This window comes from Protopterus annectens, chromosome 8.part0, assembly GCF_019279795.1.
Source record: "Protopterus annectens isolate FY-2018-M chromosome 8.part0, PAN1.0, whole genome shotgun sequence".
In the NCBI taxonomy this organism is placed as follows: Eukaryota; Metazoa; Chordata; order Ceratodontiformes; family Protopteridae; genus Protopterus; species Protopterus annectens.
In genome coordinates, this window is record NC_056741.1 from 1250862699 (window position 1) to 1250884948 (window position 22250).

Consider the following 22250-nt stretch of genomic DNA (forward strand, 5'->3'; position numbering starts at 1 on the left):
GAAACTCTGACTTCAGAAACTTTCAGAACGCCAACCTGCACTCGCAAAATTGCTTCTGCATCGGACCATGCGGCAAAAAAGACTGAGGATATGACGTCGGTCATGCGCATTAGTACCCTGACGTACTGATGTCAGTCTAATGCGCCCTGACTGACGTCAGCCATATACTTTGGTATTCGGGCCGACTGGACAGCGGACTACCCCAATAGTTAGGACTGCAGCAATGTGGAATGAAGAACATCTCGTCTTGCAGAAATTATTGCTAGGAGCAGAGCTGTTTTCCAAGATCAGAACTTTATGTCTGCAGTAGCAGCTGGCTCAAAAGGAGGGAAGGTGAGTTTTTCCAAGACATAATTGAGATCCCATGCAGGTGTTGGCGTTCTCCTTGGAGGCCGTAAGTTTTGGACTCCTCTGAGGTACTGCCTTAATAAAGGATGAGGAGAGAGTGGTAGCTCTGTATTGTAATGAACCGAAATGGCAAGGCATGGATTTTAATTGATGAGAAAGATAGGCCTTTGTCCAGCATCTCAGTTAAATATTGCAAAATCTGAAGAATATTTGGGACAGCTGTATCAGTTCCTTGAGCTTGGTTCCAAGTGCAAAATCTCTTCCATTTCCGAGCATAGGATTTTCTAGTACTAGGCCTTCTGGCTTCTAAAATGACATCCATCACAGCTTTACTAAGAAGTGTGGTTTGTATGGCTACATTATCTGCCATGCTGCCAGGTTTAGGATCCTGAGTTGGCTGTGCAGAATCTGATTGCTTTGCTGGGAGAGTACATGAGGTATTTGAGATAAGGTCCAGGCTGGGCATTGGGACAAATTCCTTAAGATCAGATACCAGTACTGGCATGGCCAGTCTGGGGCAATCAGAATCATTTTTGGTTTTTCCTGCCTGACCTTTAGGAGTACTTTGGGGAAGAGAGGCAGTGGAGGAAAGGCGTATACAGATAGGTTTGTCCAGGTGAAAGATAAGGCGTCCACTTTCCAAGCTTGTCTGTGAGAAGTCCTTGTGCAGTATCTTTAGTTGATTGTTTTGAGGGGAGGCAAATAGATCTATGTCTGGGTGTCTCCATTTCATTGTTATCATGCTGAAGACTTGTGGATCCAGGTGCCACTCGTGGGGATCCATGAGGTTTCTGCTTAGTCTGCCAGAGTATTTTCCTTTCCTGGCAGGCATTGTGCTTGCAGAAGAACTTGGTAAGCCAATGCCGTCTCCCATAAAGCCATGGCTAGTCTGCACAGGGGGTAAGAATGAGTGCCCCCTTGCTTGTTTATGTACCACATGACCGTGGTGTTGTCTGCTTTTATCAGTAGTTGTCCCGGATGAAGTAGGTCCTTGAAGGCTGTCAGGGCATTTTCAACAGCTAGCATCTCTTTTTGATTGATATGTAGATGCTTTTGGTTTGTGGACCAGGTGCCCTGAATGCCTCTGCCATGTGTGCCCCCCAGGCATAATCTGATGCATCAGTAGTTAGGCTCTGCCTGGCTGGGGGTTGTGAGAATGGCTGTCCTTTGTTTTGGTGACAAGCCTTTGCCCACCATCGAAATTCCTGTTGCAGGCAGGGAATTAGAGTAATCAGTTTCCAGACTGTGGCAATGTTGTGCCCAGACACTTTTTAGGTACCGTTGAATTTTCCTCATATGCAGTCTTGCATACGGAATTAATAAGATGCACGATGCCATGAAGCCCAAAGCCTGCAGAATTTTTCTTGCAGATAACTGGGCCTTGGTTGCCATTTTCTTGAAACAGGTTGTCAGTTGCCTTTGTCTGGAGTGAGATAAGCCATCTGGGCAGTTGTATTTAAGCTTGCACCCAGGAATATTATCTCGAGAGGGTACTAGTTTTGATTTCTTTTTGTTGACTGTGTACACTAGGCATGTTAAAAGATTAATCACAAAAGTCAGATGCTGTAGTAGAATGCCCTTGTTCTCTGCTTGTATGAGGCAGTCGTCCAAGTAAGGGTATATTTGTATTCCTCTTTGTCTGCAGTAAGCAATTACTGGTGCCAGGCACTTTGTGAAGACCCTGGGCGCAGTAGATAAGCCAAAGGGCAGTGCAGAGAATTGGTAATGCTTTGAGCCAGCCTTGAATCTGAGGTATCTTCTGCATGATTGTCTGATTGGGACATGCAGGTATGCCTATTTTAGGTCTAAAGTCACTAGCCAAGCCTTGCTGTCCAGCATGGGCAGGAGCTGCTGTAAGGTCAACATCTTGAACTTTGGTATATCCAGATATGTGTTTAGAATAGATAGGTCCAGTATTGGTCTCCATGCTTTGTCCTTTCTGGGTACCAAGAACAGCCTTGAGTAAAATCCTTGTCCCTGCTCTTGCTGTGGCACTTGTTGAATAGCCCTCATGTCCATGAGAGCTGCGACTTGTTTTTGAGCCTCTGCCCATTGATTTTTTGGCAGGTCTGGCCAACCGTTTGCCCTTGGCAGGGTATGGAAATGAAACTTGTAGCCTTGTGACACTATGTCTAGAACCCATTTGTCCTGGGTTATAAGGTGCCAATTTTGAGAAAAAGGGCTAGTTTTCCCCCCTAAGGGTGCTGCCAGAAGATAAGTGCTTGGTGCAGGCAGGGGGAAGTCATTGTGACTGTTTCCTGTATGTTTGTGATTTGTCTTCTCCACCTTTAGAGGTAGAGGCACTCCACTGCCTAGACCTGTAGGAACCTTGTGGCTGTGATCTGCCTCTAGGGCGTCTGGATCTGCCCCTTTGAGGTCTGTCTGAGACTGGAAAGGACCAATTCTTTGTAGGCCAGTATCTGCTAAATCTAGGTGGCTGTACCTGTAAGAAATCCTTGACCATTTGCATAGATTTAGCTTTGTCCTCCATTTTCTTTAACACCTCCTCTGCCCTAACACAAAACAAGGTATCATGTTCTAAAGGAGCATCTAATAATTTTGCTTTAACATGGTCAGGCAGATTTTGTTCCTTTAACCAAGCATGCCTCCTAATGACAGAACCCATAAAGTACAGTTTTGTACCTACCATAAATGTAGATGTCCGAACTGGATAGCATCTGCAGTCATAACAACTGGGTTGTCCTGTCGTCAGGCAGCCATTCAGTCGGCCGGATTCCAAAGTCCGGGTCCGGCTTCGGCTGATGTCACACTTCACCCGACGTCATCTCTGTTGGTCTTCGGGTATAAAGGCATCAGCCGACGCCATTTTCCTCAGTGTTTCTTGCCCCAGATGCCAGTAGCCCTCTTGAAGGCTAAAATTTAGATAGATGCCAATGTTTCCAAAAAGATAGAGGCAAACACAAAAATAAGCATGTATGCACATATATACAAACAAATACACCATAAAAGACTCCCCACCAGCTAGCTATTAGGAGGGTAAACACCCTTTGAGTACCACAGAGGGGAAGGAGGGAGGGTAATCCTGACTGCAGATGCTATCCAGTTCGGACATCTACATTTATGGTAGGTACAAAACTGTACTATGTCCTTCATGGATGCATCTGCAGTCATAACAACTGGGTAGAATACCATAGCCAACAAGGGGAGGAGGATAAAACTAGATTATGGTGTGTTTAGGATCCCTTGCAGTACAGCAGTGGCAAACCCTGCTCGGGATCTGGAATATAGAGGTAAATTATAATGCTTGGCAAATGTATGCACGGTGGCCCAAGTAGCCGCCTCAATAATGTCTTTGGTTGCCACTCCTCGTAAGAAGGCTGTGGTAGTGGCTGTTGCCCTTGTAGAATGAGGTCTTATGTTCTGTGGAATTGGTTTTCCATGGAAGGAGTAACAGAATCGTATGCAATTTCCTATCCATTTGGAGATTGTCTGTTTGGAAATAGCTTTTCCTTCCCTTCCTGTTGCATAGGCTACAAAAAGTTGGTCAGTCTTTCTGCTACTTTTGTTCTGTCCAAGTAGTAGCGTAGCTGTCTATGTACATCCAAGGTATGCAATATTCTTTCCCTCTGTTTTGTGGGTTGGTAAAGAAGGTAGGAAGGTGGATTGCCTGGTTTAAAGACACTCTGGATACCACCTTAGGCATAAATGTAGGATTAGTCCTCATGGACACTCTATCTTGGTGGAAGATTAGGAAGGGTTGCACTGCCATTAAGGCCTGTAGTTCTGAAACCCTCCTTGCTGAAGTAATTGCCAGTAGGAAAGCAGTTTTCCATGACAGGTGTTGTAGGTCTGCTGTTGCTGCTGGTTCAAAGGGTGATAGTGTCAATTTTTCTAGCACAAAGTTTAAGTCCCAAGCTGGTAATGGTGGTTTCCTTGGAGGTTTTACATTCTTGATTCCTCTGAGGAACTGCCTGAGCAAAGGGTGAGAAAAAACAGGTAGATCAAGGCTGTATTCTGCTGAAATAGCTGATGCATGTATCTTGATGGAGGAGTAGGACAGGCCTGAATGAAGAAGTTCGGCTAGGTACTCCAGAATGTTAGGCATATCTATGTTTGACACATCTTTTCCTCTTTCAGTACTCCAAATGACAAACCTTTTCCATTTTCCAGCATAGTTTCTTCTTGTTGAAGGTCTGCTTGCTTCAAGAATATTGTCTCTAACTCTTTGGGAAAGTTCTGGATTAGCTGCTGCTATGTGATGTTCCATGCAGTCAGTTGCAACGTTTTTAGGTTTGGATGTATGATGCTGTAGTTGTTCTGAGTTAACATCAAAGGCATCAGGGGTATTGGCCACATATTGTTCCGAGACATGCTCCTCAGCAGTGGGTACCAGTGTTGTCTTGGCCAGTTTGGAGCTATCAGGATTATCCTTGGACGTTCTTCCTTGATTTTTAGTAATACCTTGTGTATCAAGGGAAGAGGTGGGAATGCATATGCTGTTAGGCCTTTCCAGCTGAAGGAGAGCGAATCCACTTTCCATGCTAGTGGGTGGAATGTCCTTGTGCAGAATTTTTGAGCTGGTGATTGGTAGGTGATGCAAATAGATCTATCTGAGGCATTCCCATTTCTTTGAGATGGTCTTGAAGATGTCCGGTGCAGCTTCCATTCGTGGGCATCCGATGTGGTTCTGCTTAATATGTCTGCTAGAGTATTCTCTTTTCCCGGTACAAATATTGCCTGTAACTGGATGTTGTAGCTGAGTGCTAGGGTCCACAGCTCCAAAGTCATTCTGCATAGGGGTATGAATGAGTGCCTCCCTGTTTGTTGATGTACCACATGACTGTGGTGTTGTCTGTCCTTATCATCAACTGGCCCTCTTTGAGAAATGGTCTGAACTTTTGGATTGCCAGTTTTACTGCCAGCATTTCTTTTAGGTTGATGTGCAGGTGAAGTTGATCCTGTGTCCACAATCCTTGCACGCATTTGTCCAGCATGTGGGCCCCATCCTAGGTCTGAAGCGTCTGTTGTGATGGTCTGGCTTGCTTGACATCTGCGAAAGGGTAGCCCTGGGTTTGACTGGCATGCCTGAGCCCACCATAGGAACTCCTGTTTTAAGCATGGAATTAGTGGGATTTCTGTTTCTAGGCTGTGTCTGTGTTGGGACCATAAATTCTTTAGGTACCACTGAAGTTTTCTCATATGTAGTCTGGCAAGTGGAACCAAGATTATGCATGATGCCATGAAGCCCAAGGCCTGCAGTACTTTTCTTGCTGTTAACTTGTTCAGTTTTGTTAGTGCCAAGAAGTAAAGAGGAGTTCTTTTGTTTTCCTTTGTTAGGAATGCCATCTGTTTTACTGTGTCCAATTCAGCCCAAGAATGTCCTTGTTTGGGATGGTATCAGCCTTGACTTTTGTAGATTGACTGTGTATCCCAGTGCTTGCAGCAAGTAAATGACCCTTTGTAAATCTGTTGTCAGCTTGCTTTTGTTGTCCCCTTGTAGCAGGCAGTCGTCTAGGTATGGGTTAATTTGAATTCCTGTAGTCTGCAATGGGCATTACTGATGCCAGGCATTTTGTGAATACTCTGGGCAGTAGATAAGCCAAAGGGCAATGCTGAGAATTGATAGTGCTCTGATCCTGCAAGAAATCTGAGGTATCTTCTGCAGATTGGTCGAATGGGGACGTGCAGGTATGCCTCCTTGAGATCTAGAGTTACCAGCCAACACTCCTTGCCCAGCATGGGAAGAAGTTGCTGTAGGGTCAGCATTTTGAATTTTGGGACAATGATGTATGTATTTAAGGCGGACAGGTCGAGAATTGGTCTCCAACTTTTTCCTTTCTTGGAACTAGGAATAGTCTGGAGTAGAACCCTTTCCTTGCTCTGCTGTTGGCACTCTTTCCACAGCTCTCATGTTTGCTAACTGCATTATCTGTTGTAGAGCCTCTGTTTTTGATTTGGAGGTAGATTTGGCATTCCTCTTTTGACTGGTAAAGTGTGGAAGTGGAACCGTAACCTTGATCTATGGTTTGTAAAATCCACTTGTCTTTTGTTATATAGTGCCAGTTCTTTGAAAATAAGGTTAATTTTCCGCCTAGAGGAGCTGCTATTTGTTCCCTGGTAGGCGGATTTAGGGTTAAGTCACTGTGGTTGAGTTGATGTAGTGGCAGAGGTTGTGTCTGTGCCTCTGTTGTTACCTTGCCACTGTCGTCCTCTGTAGGCACCTCCCGTGGATTGGTTTCTGCCTCTGGAACGTCTATTCCTGCCCCTTTGAGGTCTTGTGGAGTCAGGAAAGGACCAATTTTGGCAGGCCAGTTCCTGCTAAACCTTGGGGGTTGAACCTGCAAGAAATCTTTAACCGTTTGAACAGATTTTGCCTTTTCTTCCATTTTCTTCATAACCTGCTGGGCAGGTGTACCAAACAAACTTGTCTTATCCATAGGGGCATCTAGCAACTTAGCTTTAACATGATCCGGTAGAGCTTGCTCCTTTAGCCATGCATGCCTTCTTATCACTGTGCCAGTCATGGCTGATCTAAATGAAGCCTCCAGTGCATCATAGCCACATTTTAAGGAATGGTTACTAACCTGTTGTATGTTATTTACCATTTCTAATACATATTTCTTATCAAGAGATTCATCAGTGGTTAGCTTTTTAGTTAACTGATCAAGCATAAACTCTTGGTATTGTATCATGTGAAACTGACAATTTAAAGCTCTAGCTGAGAGAGTAGCTGAAGTGTAGACCTTTTGGTCCCATCTGCATGATGACCTTGCTTCCCTTCCTGAAGGAATAGGGTTTTGCTATGGTCGCTACGGCCTTGGGACCCTCGGATATGGTTTAGGGGTCTGCAAGTGGGGCCTTGTAAAGGTGGTGATGAGTGTCTGGCACCCTGTAAAATCTGTCTGGTTTGGCAGGGGCTGGAGGTAAAGAATCTGGTGCGGAGCAGACATCATTGAAAGCATTATCCACCACAGAGAGAACAGGAGGTATAGCTAAGGGCCTGTGCTGTGGAAGGTGCAGAAAGGTCCTAAGTCTTTTCTGGAGTCTGAAAATCCTGTTGCTGCCATTGGAATTGCTCGCATGGCATGTAAGGTTTCCCCAAAGGAGAATTCTTCTGGTGGGGAAGCAGCTGGAATGGATTCTTCAGCATCAGAGTCTTCAAAATTGGAGAAAGGAGCCTCTGGCTGATCAGTTATGTCTGATTCATCGGCAGACTCATCAGAGGACACTGGCTCAGGGGCTCTGCCCTAGGTCTCTTCTCTGGGGGCTGAGAGGCCCTGTCTGGGTGAGATTGAGATCCTCTAATTAATGAAATTAAATCTTCTGCCAGAGTAAGCATTTGAGAACTAGAGGAGGGCCTGGTTGTAGGGGTTTAACAGGCACTGTTTTAGTAGTCTTTGCTGCTTTAGCCCTGGCGAAGGCCTTAATGGACATGGCTGCTGGAGGCCTAGCAGCACCACGTGGGGTAGAGACATCCAAGGGAATGGTGTCTGATAAGTCAGTGGCAACCACCGTAGTGGATAAAATTTCTGAGACCGTTTCAAGAGTGGTAGCAGGGCCTCAGTTGTAGAGATAGATTCAGCTGTACTTTGATCAGTTTTCTCGGTTTCGCCGAAACCGAGACACTCATGTTTGCTTAACCATGGTTTCGCCGAAACCGCGACCGCGAAGTGTCGGTCTTTATCTTTGCGTTTTTGGCAGATTGGGTAGTCGGAGGATCCGGCGGCATAATGTACGCAAAATCAGAACCGAAAAACTGTTCAGCAAACTCAACCGACGCCTAAGCGTTGTCGGTTGAACGAAGCACAGGCGAACAGGCTGCTACGTGGGCTGGGCCTAAACAAGGCAGACAATAAGAGTGGAAATCTTTATGAGGTATTTGTTTCCCACAGGTTAAACAATTATTAACTTTTTCTGACATCGGCTGAGGCAAGAAAGAGTCCCCAACGGGTACTTAGCTTTAGAAGTCTTGTAGTATTCGGTAGAAGTAATCTCTGGATCCGACCGACCGGCACTTGCGAACAGCTTCTGCTTGGCCACGGCAAGAAAGACTGGGAAAATGGCGCCGGCTGATGCCTTTATACCGAAGACCAACAGAGATGACGCCGGGTGAAGTGCGACATCAGCGAAGCGGACCGGACTTTGGAATCCGGCCGACTGAAGGGCTGCCTGACGACAGGACAACCCAGTTGTTATGACTGCAGATGCATCCATGAAGGACATCAGTGGCCCTGTAGGAGGCCTCCAGAGAATCAAAACCACATTGCAAAGTATGCTTTCCAACTTGTTCAGCTGCATGCAATAAATCCTGCATTTCTTTGTTTTCTGCACATTCAGAATTTGCCATCATTTTCTGTTTAAGCAGTGTCATGATATATTGCTGATATCTGAGCGTATGAAACTGTCAATTTAAGGCCCTTATAGCCAAAGTAGCAGATGTGTAAATCTTTTCCCCCCCCATCTACCCAGTGCCCCAGAATCCCTGTCAGAGGGGGTAGAGTTTTTTTGCAGTAGAAGCCTTGACCCCTTTCGGACCCCGAGAAATAGTTTCTGGGTCTGCAGAAGGGTTTCTGAAAAGGAATTTATGAGAGTCAGGGATCCTGTAGTTTCTGTCTCCGGCTTAACAGGAGCTGGAGGTAAAGAGTCAGGGGTCAGACTAGACTCCGAGAACACATCATCTACAATGTCTAACACAGGTGGAATAGCTACAGGCCTGTGTTGAGGTAGTAAAAGGAACTTGTAAGAAGTAAAGAAGTCTTTAACAGTTTGCATAGACTTAGCTTTGTCTTCCATTTTCTTTAAAACCTCTTCTGTCTTAATACCAAACACAAAATCATGTTGTAAAGGTGCGTCTAGCAAGTTAGCTTTAACATGATCAGGCAAATGTTGTTTCTTTAACCAGGCATGCCTCCTAATCACAGATCCAGTAGCTGCGGCCCTGCAGGAGGCCTCTAAGGAATCAAAACCACAATGCAAAGTATGCTTTCCAACTTGTTCGTGCAATAATTCCTGCAATTCCTTATTTTCTGCACATTCTGAAATCATCATTTTCTGTTTCAGCAATCCCATAACATGTTGTTGGTACTTAAGCATATGAAATTGACAGTTTAAGGTCCTGACTGCCAAGGCTGCAGATGTATAAACCTCCCCCCCCATCCGTCTGGTGCCCTTGAATCTCTGTCAGAGGGGGTAAGATTTTTTGCTGTTGAGACCTTAACTCCCTTTGGACCCTGTGAAATAGTTTCAGGATCAGCAGCAGGGTTTCTAAATAAAAATTTATGCGAGTCAGGGACCCTGTAATATAGGTCAGGCTTACTGGGAACCGGAGGTAAGGAGTCAGGGGTCAAGTTTGACTGCGAAAACACATCATCCACACTGTCTAAAACAGGGGGAAGGGCTAAAGGCTTGTGCTGAGTGAGAAGGAAATCCCCGAGCCTCTTTTTTGATTCTGAGAAGTCTTGACTCTCCCAGTGAAAATGTTCCCTCAAAGTATGCAAGGTTTCTCCAAATTAATAATCCTCTGGAGGAGATGCAGATGGAATAGACTACTCAGCATCAGAATCCTCATAGGGAGGTATAGATAATTTCTGATCAGAAGAAATAGAAACCTGATCTGAAGATTCATAATCAGTGTCTTGCCTAGGCCTTTTATCAGGAGGGGGATGGGTACCCCTGATCAAGGTAATAAGGTCTTCAGCCATTTTGATCATCTGTTTTTTAGGCATAGAGGCCTGTGCACGTGGTTCAGGCGTCAGTTTTTTAGTTTTAGAGGTTGCCTTTGTCTTTGGTTTTGTAGATGTCGGTTTGATATATAAATGTTGAGGTTTGAATACACCCTCAGAAGCCGGTGCCTGCTCAGCAGCTCCGGACCCATCTGAGGGAGATACATCTGTCGGTCCAATACTTTAGTATCTAGCGGCATGCCAGACTCCACATGGGTGTCGGTAGAGGCCTGTGACTCGAAGGTAGCAGGTATCAGGGGCTGCGAAAGCACCTGAGTACTGGCGAACCAGCGACTGGCTTAGGAGAAGCTTAGTCATCAGTTTTGGATCTCGACTGCCTTTCTCTGTCCTTTTCTTTGCTTTTTTTATGTGCTTCGGTAGTCGGATTGCTATCCGACGACACTTCTGGGTAGTTAAATCTGTTTCCAAAATGTCTTTTTTGGAACTAAAGAGAATCGCGAGCATGTTCCGGATCCTACTTGCTCTGCAGGGACTTCTTGGATGACTTTTTTTGTAGCAACGAGATGACCTCTGATGTTGCATGGTCTAGTTGGATGGGTGGTACGTCTGGAAGAGACCGGTTTGTTGGGGGTTCGGAAATAAAGGGAATCCGGTAACCTCTGGATATTACTGTGTGTACCCAACAATCTTGAGTGATAGTTAGCCAGGGGCTTGGGTACAGCGATATATGACCCTCGACTGCCTCCACAGACTGACAGTCGGGCAACCCCTCAGGGCCGATGGAAGGGATGATCAGAGAAAGTTTCTCCGTCTTTGTACATTTGGATTTTGCTGCATCATTTGTGGTTTTAAAGCTTCTCTGTCTCCCTGATGTTGCAGACCTCCTCTGCCGCGAGGGCGGCGTCTTCCATTATATCCTCCCCCTGGGGGAGGGTTGACCTTGTCCCCGAGGAAAACCTTTTTGGGGTTTGCGGAAACACATTTTCCCTCCTGTATTACCATTGGGATAGGGTCTGGACGAGAGAGCGAAACTGACTCCAACGGCAGATAAGGTTTTTCCTTCCTGCTCGCACTAGTCAAACTCTCTTTCACTTGGGGTCCAAAAAGAGATGAACCATCAAAGGGAACGTTAGTGAAGGAAGACTTGAAGGATTCCGTAAAATTACAAAGCTGCATCCACGAATGTCTCCTGAGGGCTATTCTTGCTGCGGCTGCCCTGCTCGCTCCATCTGCCGCATACGAGATCAGTCTCATGGAGGAGTTAGCTATGGAAGTAAGGGTGGAGAGCTGCGCGGAAACCTTGTCCATGGAACCCAGAGCTACTGAACCCTGAAGGGTATCTCCTAACTCTTTCAGGAGATCCCACTGCAGACGAGTGAAATGAGTCTGGTAATTCAGCGATCTTAGTGTAAATGCCGCTGAAGAAAACGTACGCTTCCCGTACCTATCCATCGTCCTGGACTCCTTGTTAGGAAGTTGGATATTAGAAGTCGTCTCAGATAATTCCTTCTTGGTGCCCGCTGCTACCACCACAGCATCAACTGGAACTCCCTTGCTAAGGAAAGACTTGTCCTCAGGTGCTGTCATAAATTTGTTTGGCCTCCTCAGGACGGCTTCCACTGAAACTGGAGAGGTCCATGCTTTCCGCGAAATGACCCCCAAAAGTTGGTCATAAGGTGGTGTCACCCAAGAGGTGGAAGGTAGGGAGCCAAAGGCCTAAAGATGCACTGGTTAGAGGTCTTACAATCACCCCTCTAATGATTTCTAGGATGTCAAAGAAGGAGACATCCTCAGAGGGAGATTTAGGGGACCCTTCTGATTCCTCTAAATCAGTGTCTGATGTGACAGACTCTGGGGAATAGACATGCTTCCTCTTACATAACCTCTTCCGAGGGAGCTCTCCAGCAGAATAATCTGGGAAGGTCTCTGAAGAGGGGGCCCCTCCAATGGGGGCTACCTGGGGCTCTGGTTCCCTACGCTGTGGGGGTGGCGGGGGGGGAGAAGTTGCTGCCTGCTGCTGGTGGGACACAGGTTCCAAAGGAATGGCTTTGGCAGAGAATAAAGCCTTCTCTATAGCTTCGAAAGCCTTCCCCCCCACTCGCTCAGAAGAAAACCTCCGCTCCGAGGGGGCGGATGGTAGACACCTAGCAAGAGGGAACGGCTCCAAAGCAGAAGTGGGAGCCAAGCTGAGTTGAGCCGAAGCTCCAAGAGGGATGGTCAATTCCAAAGAGAACCCAGGGTGACTGTCCCCGTCAGTCGACATGAGAGCATCGGCTCCCAGAACCCTCGGCTCCAGACTGAGCCATCGAGGATAGAATAATTGGCTCTGAGGAAACGGGCTGAATCCCCGGAGCCTAAGAGTCGAAGACAGAGGAACCTGACGTAATAGGCTCAGAGACCGAAGCAGTTGGAGGAACAGTGACTGGTACTGGGGACGACTCCAAGACCTTTGGGTCTGGAGAGATCAAATTTCTAGCCAAAGCTGGATCCGAAAGCAACCTCTTCACCACCGTCTCAATGTCCTCATCTGATAGGGTCTTGGAAGATCTGATGGAGAATGAAGGAGACCTTCTCTCCAAAATAAGAGATCTCAAAATAGGAGATACAGTCTCGATGTCAGGCAAAACCTTCGGTACTGAAGACGGTCTCGGAACCGATGGAATAGACTGCACCGAAAATGAAGCAGAGTCGGAACTGGAACTCCTTCGTTCCAAAGCTTTAGACTTTTTGGTCGGCTCCGAAGTCGGGGCCGATGATTTTCACTTTGAAGATTTTGGAGCAGTCTGACCAAGTTTCAGCTGTTCCTGGAAGGAACTGGTCATGAGACCCCTGTCAATAAGCTTTCATTTCCTTTCATTTAATACTCTTGTACTAAAAGCGTCACAGAAGGTGCAAGGTTCCTGTAAATGGGCTTCGCCCAGACAATATACGCAACTGGTGTGGATGTCTGTAAGAGAGATTTTCTGCGCACACCTGTCGAATTTTTGGGGCGATGATCCTTATCTTTAGACATAGTTAAAGACTAAAAAATAAAAGTGTAAGGAAGAAAAGTTTTTTTTTTATATATATATAACAGTCACACACACATAGGGAGGAAAGGCCCTCTAATTTAAACGGGCCATACAGTCCTAAGGGAGGAATAGGGGTCGAAAACTTTCAAAAAACAGAAGCAAAATACAGAAAAAAAAAATATATATATATATATGACAGAAAAAGGAGGTAGAAAAGGACTAAGTAAAAATCATTCTACTAAGCCAACGAGCCAGTAAGATACAACCTTAAAGCTTTTGTGGCAAATGAGATCTGGGAAATTGCCATGAGGCACCATGGGATAGGGGCTAGCCTTAAGCCAGTAAAAAAGCTCTCGAGCTTTAGTATAGGCCGAGTCGGAGCTGAATATTGGCTCTGAACCCATCCATCAAGAATTACGTCGAGATAGGACTACATAACATCATTCCTCTCTCTTTCACCAAAAACTACCTTACAAGAAGCCAGAGTTAAACCCTGAATTAAATCCTGAGCCAGACCTGGTAAACTACTCCTATCCAAGGAAATCTGAGGATGGAGTAGATACTTGCTTAGTTTCCTGCCTTTTTTTTATTTTTTTTTTGACAGAGAAAAAGGGGCGAAGAGTGTTATTATTGCTGCAGCAGATTCCCTAGAGATGGTACAAATTTCTGACAAAACAGGGAAGTCTTCCTTGTTCCTTCTCCAAGGATCAAGAATGGCTCTCCCTTATCTGATGGCGGGATCCCAACAGCCACAGAGAACATGACTAACCTAAGGTCCACAGCTGCTATAGTTGCCACACCAGAGGGATTTGAGGAAAAAGATGAGTGGCCTGAGGTATAACAAGTGGCCACATCGCAGTCACCCAACTGAGGTTGAGCAAAGTTGCTAGCCTGCTGTGGTGGTAAAGGCTGTCTGCATAACTTTCATTGTACTTGGGACTGGAAGAAGGACCAACCATGGGCCCAAAAGTTTGTTCCACTGTCAAGCAGAAAACAGTGCTGCTTTCCACAAGGCAAACATGCAGCAAATGTCAGTATTTTTACAATCTTTCAAAAGTCACTTTCTCCCCCAACACAAAACAACAACAAAAATGTTAACACCATGCCAGCCCCACAAAGTAAAATTAGAAGTTATGTACCTACCATAACGTTCCATGTTAGTTGTCTTCATCTCGCCTTCTTCTTGCTGGATGGGTTCGGAGCCGATCCTCGGCTCCTTTAGCTCGAGAACTCCTTTTACCAGCTCGAGGCAACCCTATATCCCATGATGCAAGGCGGAACTACCTCAGATCTCGTTTGGCAGCTAACTAACCCTGCTAAAGACTTATCCTAATATAATTAGGAACCAAGGTTCCTAAAAAGTCCTCATAACAATGCTCCAGAGGAAGCAATCTAATAGGAACTCTCCAAGATCTGTCCAGGCCAGGGGAAGGAGGGTGGGGCAAGAAGAAGACAACTAACATGGAACGTTATGGTAGGTACATAACTTCTAAATGTTAAGTTGTCAATCTCGCCTTCATTCTTGCTGGATGGGACCACGTCCCTAGCACCTGTATCCCGGGTGGCTCAATGGAACAGACTCTTGAGAACAGTGGAACCAAAACTGGCCCTATCTCTGGAGGCCAAATCCAACTTGTAATGAGACACAAAAGTATGAGGCGTGGCCCAAGTAGCTGCTGCACAAATAGTGTCAATGGGAAGTCTATCCTGAAAGGCTACAGAAGTGGATAGACTCCTGGTCGAATGAGCTTTTGGCTTAGAAGATAGTTGTTTGCCCCTTAGAGAGTACACATAGGAAATGGTGGAAGTCAACCATCTAGATAAGGTCACTTTAGATACTGGAAGACCCAACCTGCTTCCTGCATAGGAGACAAACAATTGGTCTGATTTTCTAAGTTGTTTAGTCCTATGTAAGTAGTACCTGAGCTGATGAACATCCAAAAAATGCAGCTTCTGTTCAGCTCTGTCAGAATAGTTAGGAAAGAAAACTGGTAGATCAATAGATTGGTTAATATTGGCTTGAGATACAACCTTGGGAAGAAAGGAAGGGTTAGTCCTGAGCGAAACCCTATCCTTATGAAACACCAGATAAGGTGAACGAATACAGAGGGCCTGAATCTCTGAAACTCTTCTTGCAGAAGTAACAGCCAGCAAAAATATAGTTTTCCATGTCAACAACTTTAAAGAACACATAGCAGACGGTTCGAAAGGAGGTAGAATTAGGGATGCCAACATTAAGTTCAGATCCCATTGCGAAGGAGGATGTTTCACAGGCGGTTTTAGGAAAAACTCCTCCCAAAAAGGCTTTGCATAACCTATGAGACATGATGTTATTGTCCTGCAAGCCAACATGAAATTTGGAAATAGCAGCCATTTGTACTTTGACTGTAGATGATGATGATCCTGAATGAAAAACCTCCGCCAGGAAATCCAAAACAGAATGTATAGGAGGTGAAGGGATCAATATTTCTGGCGTTTGCCCAAATAGAAAACGCCGCCACTTGCTAGCATAAACAGTTCTAGTGGACGACTTTAAAAGCGACACTAAAATGTCTCTGACTGAGTCAGAAATCATTGGTAGCCTGGCTAGGAAGGAAGTGGAGCAACCAAGCAGTGAGGTTGAGAGAATGAATGGCTCGGGTGCTGCTGACCCGACTGGTGGATCAAAAGATCCGAACTGGGTCCAGATGCCAGGGCTGCACCAGAAGGTGACGATGTAGAGACGGAAACCAAATTTGTCGAGGCCAATATGGAGCAATGAGGATCAATTTGGCTCTCAAAACGGTGGCTTTCTGAATGACTTGTGGAATCAATGGAAAGGAGGAAAAGCATAAAGAAGTCCCGAGGCCAATCCTGGGTTAGAGTCTCTCAAGGGTTGGCCTGGAAGAGGAAATAGTGTGAAGTAATCTGGGCACTTGCTGTTTTGAGGGTAGCGAAAAGATCGCAACAAGGGGTGCCCCACTTCAGAAAAATCTGATCCACTACAGACTGATTGAGAGACCACTCGTGAGGCATCAGAATAGATCTGCTTAGCCTGTCCGCCAATAGGTTGGACCTGCCGGGATGTGCGTTGCTATCAGAAACCGCTGAGAAGAGATCGCCCATTGCCAAAGTCTGAGAGCTTCTCGACATAAGGGATAGGACCTGGTTCCGCCCTGTTTGTTGATGTACCAGACCACGGACATGTTGTCCGTCTGTACTGCAATAGTCCCTGTGGGAAGAAAGTCGTCGAGGGCTTGCAACGTTAAAAGCACTGCTCTCATCTCCAGGACATTTATGTGCAGGTGGTATTCTATGGGTTGCCGTCCCGTGGACCATCCTGCCCTGATAATGCCCCCACCCGATCAGAGAGGCATCCGTGGTGACTGTGGCAACTGGAGGAGGGGAACAAATGGTCGGCCCTGCTGAAGAAGAGGGAAGATACCCACCATCGTAGATGAGCCCTGCAAGACTGTGTCACTAAGATCTCGTGTCTCATGGGCAGATCGTGGTCGACCACTGCGTGAACAACATCCACTGCAGGAGGCGCATGTGGAAGCGAGCTAGTGGAAGAAGAACAATGGCTGCAGCCATTAGGCCTAGAACCTTCAAGACAAACCTGGCTTTGACCTTGTTGCTTTTTACAAGAAGCTGAACACCTTTCTGGATGCCCAGAATCCTTTGATTTGTTAGTGTGCCTAACATTTTGACGGTATTTAACTCTGCCTATAAAGGTGATAGATTGGCAAGGCAGCAGAGAGGATTTTTGAAATTCACGAAATTCCTAGACTCTTGCAAAGCTGTAAGGTGTAATCTCTGGACCGAAGAAGCTGATCCCTGGAGGTGGCGGAGAGGAGCCAGTCCAAATAAGGAAACACTTGGAATCCTCGACGCCTCAGGTGAGCTGTGACCACCGCCATGCATTTGGTGAACACTCTGGGGCTGAAGTGAGGCCAAAGGGCAGTGCTCTGAATTGGTAATGACTGGCTCCCAGCGCGGAGAAACCTTCTGAGGCGTCTGTGAATCTTTATGTGATAGATCCTGAAGGTCTATCGAGCACATCCAGTTGTCCTTGCCCAGAAAGGGCAGAATGGATTGCAGCGTGACCATCCGAATCTTGCCTTTGACAGACTTGTTCAGTCTGCTTAGGTCTAGTATTGGTCTCCAATCTCCCGTCCTTTTGGGGACCAAAAGAATCTTGAGTAGAAGCCGGATCCTACTTGGTCTGCCGGCACTGTTTGGATGGCTCTTTTCCCAGGAGTTTTAAACTTCCTGTTTTGCCAAATCCCTTTGACCGGGTGAGATGTCTGGAAGGGATTGTAGAGGTCTGGAAACCTTTCAAGGGATTTTGTAACCCTCGGATATAATCGACTGTACCCACTTGTCTTGTGATAGGGATTGCCAGGCTACTGGGTACAGTTCTTCCCTCCAAGGGTGGACAGTCGGGCAACACCTCAGGGATGCTGAAAGGGCTTCTCAGGAAGAGGCTCCTGTTGCCCTGGTTCTGAGGACCCCCTGCCTCTAGGGCGGCATCTATTATTGTTACCCCTCTGCCTCTAGGGGTAAACTGACCACGTGTGTCCGTGTAGCTCCTTGGGCTTTACGGAACCACATCTTCCCCTTCTGACCCTTGGGATATGGTCTAGAAGAGTGGAAAACTGGACTCCAACGGCAGAAAGAGTTTTACCGCCTTGTTCACATCTGGTCAAAGTATCCTTCACCTGAGGTCCGAACAAAGCCGAACCAAAGGGTGTTGGTGAAGGACGCCTTAAAGGGGTCCGCGAAATTACACAGCCGCATCCAGGCTTGGCGCCTAAGAGCAACACCTGTGCCTGCATCGGCTGCATAAGATATGAGCCGCATGGAGGAGTTAGATATCGAATTCAGGATAGCTAGCTGAGAGGCAATCTTTCCTGAGCCCCAGCAGCTGAAGGATCCTGGACTACTTCCCCAGTTCCTTGAGAATATCTCGAAGCCTGGTGAAGTGACAAAGGTAATTCAGCTAACGCATTGCAAAGGTCGCTGAAGAAAACATCCGCTTTCCATACCTGTCCATGGTCCTAGAATCCTTATTAGGAGGATGGACAGGTACTGAAGGATCCGCCAGTTCCTTCTTAGTGGCGCCACCACCATAGCATCCACAGAGACACCTTTGGACAGGAACTGTTTGTCCGAAGGGGCGTGATGAATTTGGATGGTCTCCTGGGACAGGTTCCACAGAATCTGGAGCCTCCCTTCCGAGCCACTACCTGCATGAGTGGGTCGAAGGCGGAGACACCCAGGAGGTGGAGGGTCGGGATCCAAAAGCCTCCAGGTATACCGACTCATCCTCGGAGGGATCAATGGAGGCCAATTCCCTCTGTTTGAGGAGCTCAAGGATGTCTGAAAATGAGACATCCTCAGAGGGGACCGTGGGAACCCTCCGACTCATCTAAGTCGGTATCAGATGTAGTAGACTCAGGGGAGTCTGTGTGTTTCCTCTTACGCCCTCTTCCGAGGGGTTCACCTGCAGGGTCAGGAGAAACCTCGGAGAGGAGGAAATTCCCAGTGGGGAAACCTGGGGCGATGGATCCCTGGGCCTGAGAGCAAGAGGCTGGCAAGAGGCTTCTGCAGGCACTGATGAGGAGGAGCTAGAGGGATAGACCGTTGACCAGGCTCAGAGGCCAGGACACTCCTCATCACCTCAAAGGCTCCTCCCCGAGACCTGAACACCGCTCGAAGAAACAGGAATGGTCGGCTCCAAGGAGAGAGAAGGCTCGAGGCAGATGTCGGCGCCGAAGCTTACCAAAGAGAGGGAGGCGGGGTCGGACAAGGGTCCGATGCCACTAGCCCCTCGAGCCGACAGTGGAAACCCGGCGACGGATCCCTCCAAGGAAAGTCTCAAGGAGGAGATCGGGCCGAGGATGACGGAGAAGGATGTATCGGCCGCATCGAAACAGTCGCTGTCCCAAGCTCGCCCAACTCTGGTGTGGAGTCGGAGGAGGAATCTCAAGAATTGGGGCTGTAGCGAAGTCTGTTGAGACGGGCTATGGAGCATTTGGGCCAGTGCCTGAGACTTCAACAGCCTGCTTACCACCCTCTCCAAATCGTGGTCAGACAGCCTGGAAGATCTCGAAGATCGGCTCCGATGGCTCCGCCCGACAAAAGAGGAGACCCCGGGCCGAGTGGATACTTAGTATCGAAGGGACCGGGATCTCTTGGGCGGAGCCATCGATAAAGTGTCGGCTCCAGCGGAGCCGACAAGGCAACAGTAGTCAGGGTATCGGAGCCGGCGCACCGAACCCACTACTCTGGCAGAAGAAGCATCGGTTCCAGCGGGCCGATATCGGCTCCGACGGGCGGAGCCACCGAAGAGGCTTAGACACTGAAGCCTGAGCCTTCGGTGGCTTAAGAGGTTTTCCTGCCCTTGCTTAGGAGGAGAACCTTCAGGTTTCAACAAACCTCGGAGGATCAGTTTGTTCCTCCTTTCCTGCAGGACTCGCTGGCTAAAGGCATGACACAACGCACAGGAGTCCTGCAGGTGCAAAGGCCCCAGGCAATACACACAAGAAGTGTGACCGCCTGTCAGGGACATTTTCTGACAGCACTGGTCACACTTCTTGAAGCCTGAGACCTTGCCTTCCTTAGACATCCTAAAAGGATATACACACACAGTCCCCACAAACACACAACTTAATCCCTACACAGACACACAGGAAGGGAATAACTTGGGAACTAGGCCTGACTAAAACTTTCACTGAAAAACTATATTAAAAGTTTAAAAAGGAAGGAATAGGGTGGGCTGTACTAAATACAGGCTAACCTGACACTGAAGGGAAATTAAACCCCTAACTAACTTTTTTCTTATTTAACAAGAAAAACTTACCTCAGCTGGCAAAGGAGACCTCTTTGCTAAGCGCAAAGCGAGATCTGGGGTAGTTCCGCCTTGCATCATGGGATATAGGGTTGCCTCGAGCTGGTAAAAGGAGTTCTCGAGCTAAAGCTAGTGCCGAGTCGGAGCCGAGGATCGGCTCCGAACCCATCCAGCAAGAATGAAGGCGAGATTGACAACTTAACATTAAACAATTTCTCCAGAGAATAAAAAATGGTTTTCAATTACTTTGAGCAGCTTTTGAACTGACAGAAAAAAGTCCTTTTGTTTAAAAGTACATCAAAGTCCCATGAAAGTATGTTAAAACACAAACAGCAAGCTTTAAAATAACTTCCCTGAAGGGGAAAGTAAAGCAAAACTGTTAAATGGAAGTCCCCCCGCCAAAGGAAACTTATCTGCCCAGTAAAGAAACTGCACAAGCTGTTGATCTTCAAAAACCTCAACAGCGTACTCTTCGGTTGACATACTTGTCTTAATCAGCTAGTTGCCCTACACTTTAAGTGTGTGAAAGATGCCCTGAAGATTTGGAAGCTGGCCGCCTGTGGTATCCTTGACAGGATATAACCTATATAGCCAAGGTTAATGCAGCAGAGATCAATATGATGAATACCTGCATCAGACTTGGATGAAAGACTGAAGTTAGAGCAGGCACAACAACCATGCCTAGTGGAATGCAACAAACTACAAAAAGACAGACTACCAACACTGATACAAGACAAAAGTACTGAAAAGAACACCACTTTTATTCAACTTCAGACCACAACTGTGTTTTAATTAAAATATATGCCATCAATATCCAAAGTTAAAAGACTTAATACAATTTTGATAGAAATGTTCAAGTAAATAAAAATGACAGCATTCCCAAATATGCTTAAATAAAAATAAGTTAATTACAAAAATCCTGTTTTACACCAATAAGAATTTGTCCAACAATCCATGAAATCAATTTATTAAAAATGTTACACTTTTACATACAAAAAAGCAACTCAGACAAGTACAAACTGTAAAGGCACTTACCACTGATCTGAAGTACTTTCTGATGTTGTGGTTGTTGGAGCAGCAAAAAAATAAATGTTTAAAACAGTAAATTAGTAATGATTTTCAGTTCTGAAAAAACTTTTTGCACTCAATAACAAAACTTTACATACAATATTACCTATTTAAAACTTACTACACCAATGAGAAAGTACAAACAATCACTTCATAGCAAGTGAACTGCACAGTTTTTTTTTTTTTTATTTTACACGTTTGTTGACCAAATATGCCCTTTTTAGGGGTGATCCCAAGAGTATTGTCTGATTAAGTGACTTGCTCAGTCACGCAACAGGCAAATGGAGGTTACAGGAATCAAACCCTGTAAAAGGGGCTACAGGAAGCAATTCATTAACATCTCAAAGCCTTAGTCCACTGCAGTACCTGCCAGACAAATGGAATGCTCTCATTTGATCTTAAACCTAAGAAAATCCCTTTCCTCAGTTCTTGACTTCCAAATGCAACACAGACTGGATGCAGTCATTACATTCAAAAGCAAACTCAGTGAGCACAAGCTTAAAGGACCAGCCTCTCACAAAGCCATTAAATTGTATCACTGCATTTTCAATTAGCTACTCATCAAAAGATACCAAAATTAATGGGGGGGGGGGGGTGTTACTGGGGCAAGCCAACCCCAAAAGCTTTTTACATATACCAACTCCAAGATCTCTGCTGCACTATCATGAGAATGTGTGGGGTAGATCACTAGGCAGGAAACATTACAGACTATATAGGAATAGTACAGTTGTGTACACTTACCATAAATGTAGATGTTAGAGTGTATTCACTGTTGCAGTCATTACACTTGGGTTATCCTGCTGGCAGGCTACCCTCAGTCGGCCTGAATTCCAAAGTATAGGTCCGGCGTTGGTCGCAGTCACCTCTTCTCTGACGTGAGTGCACCAGGGGTATAAAAGATGCAGCCAAAGCCATTTTCTTCAGTTTCTTACCCCAGATGTCAGGTGCCCCCAAAAGGGTAGGCTAAAAATATGCCAATAAAACATGAACGCACCAAAATATATTATACCTTCATCTACAAGCAAATACACCACATAGGTTGTATAGATTAGAGAAGTGCAGATAAGTTCCAGCAAAGATATGGGGGATGGTGGGTGGGTAACCTGGACTGCAACAGTGAATACACTCGAACATCTAAATTTATGGTAAGTGTACACAACTGTACTATGTTCTTCATGTTTCACTGTTGCAGTCATTACACTTGGGTTGAATCCCAAAGCTATGGTTGGGAGGCTGGAGCTAAATAGCATTAGGAGCAGCTAGGAGGCCCTGCAGAACTGCAGTGGCAAAGCCTGCCCTGGATTTAGAGTAGAGTGGTAAATGATAGTGCTTTGTAAAGGTGTGCAC

The 22250-nt window shown here is 46.2% G+C and overlaps 1 protein-coding gene across 2 annotated transcripts in view; it reads right to left on the reverse strand.

The window, feature by feature from the left end:
* The window catches only part of LOC122809337, a 2116265-nt gene that overhangs the window by 1736733 nt on the left and 357282 nt on the right, over nt 1-22250 (reverse strand). For both annotated transcript variants that reach the window (XM_044080743.1, XM_044080744.1), the window contains exon 4: nt 20871-20889. In XM_044080743.1, coding sequence (XP_043936678.1) covers nt 20871-20889 — 19 coding nt within the window. The remainder of the gene's footprint in view (nt 1-20870; nt 20890-22250) is intronic.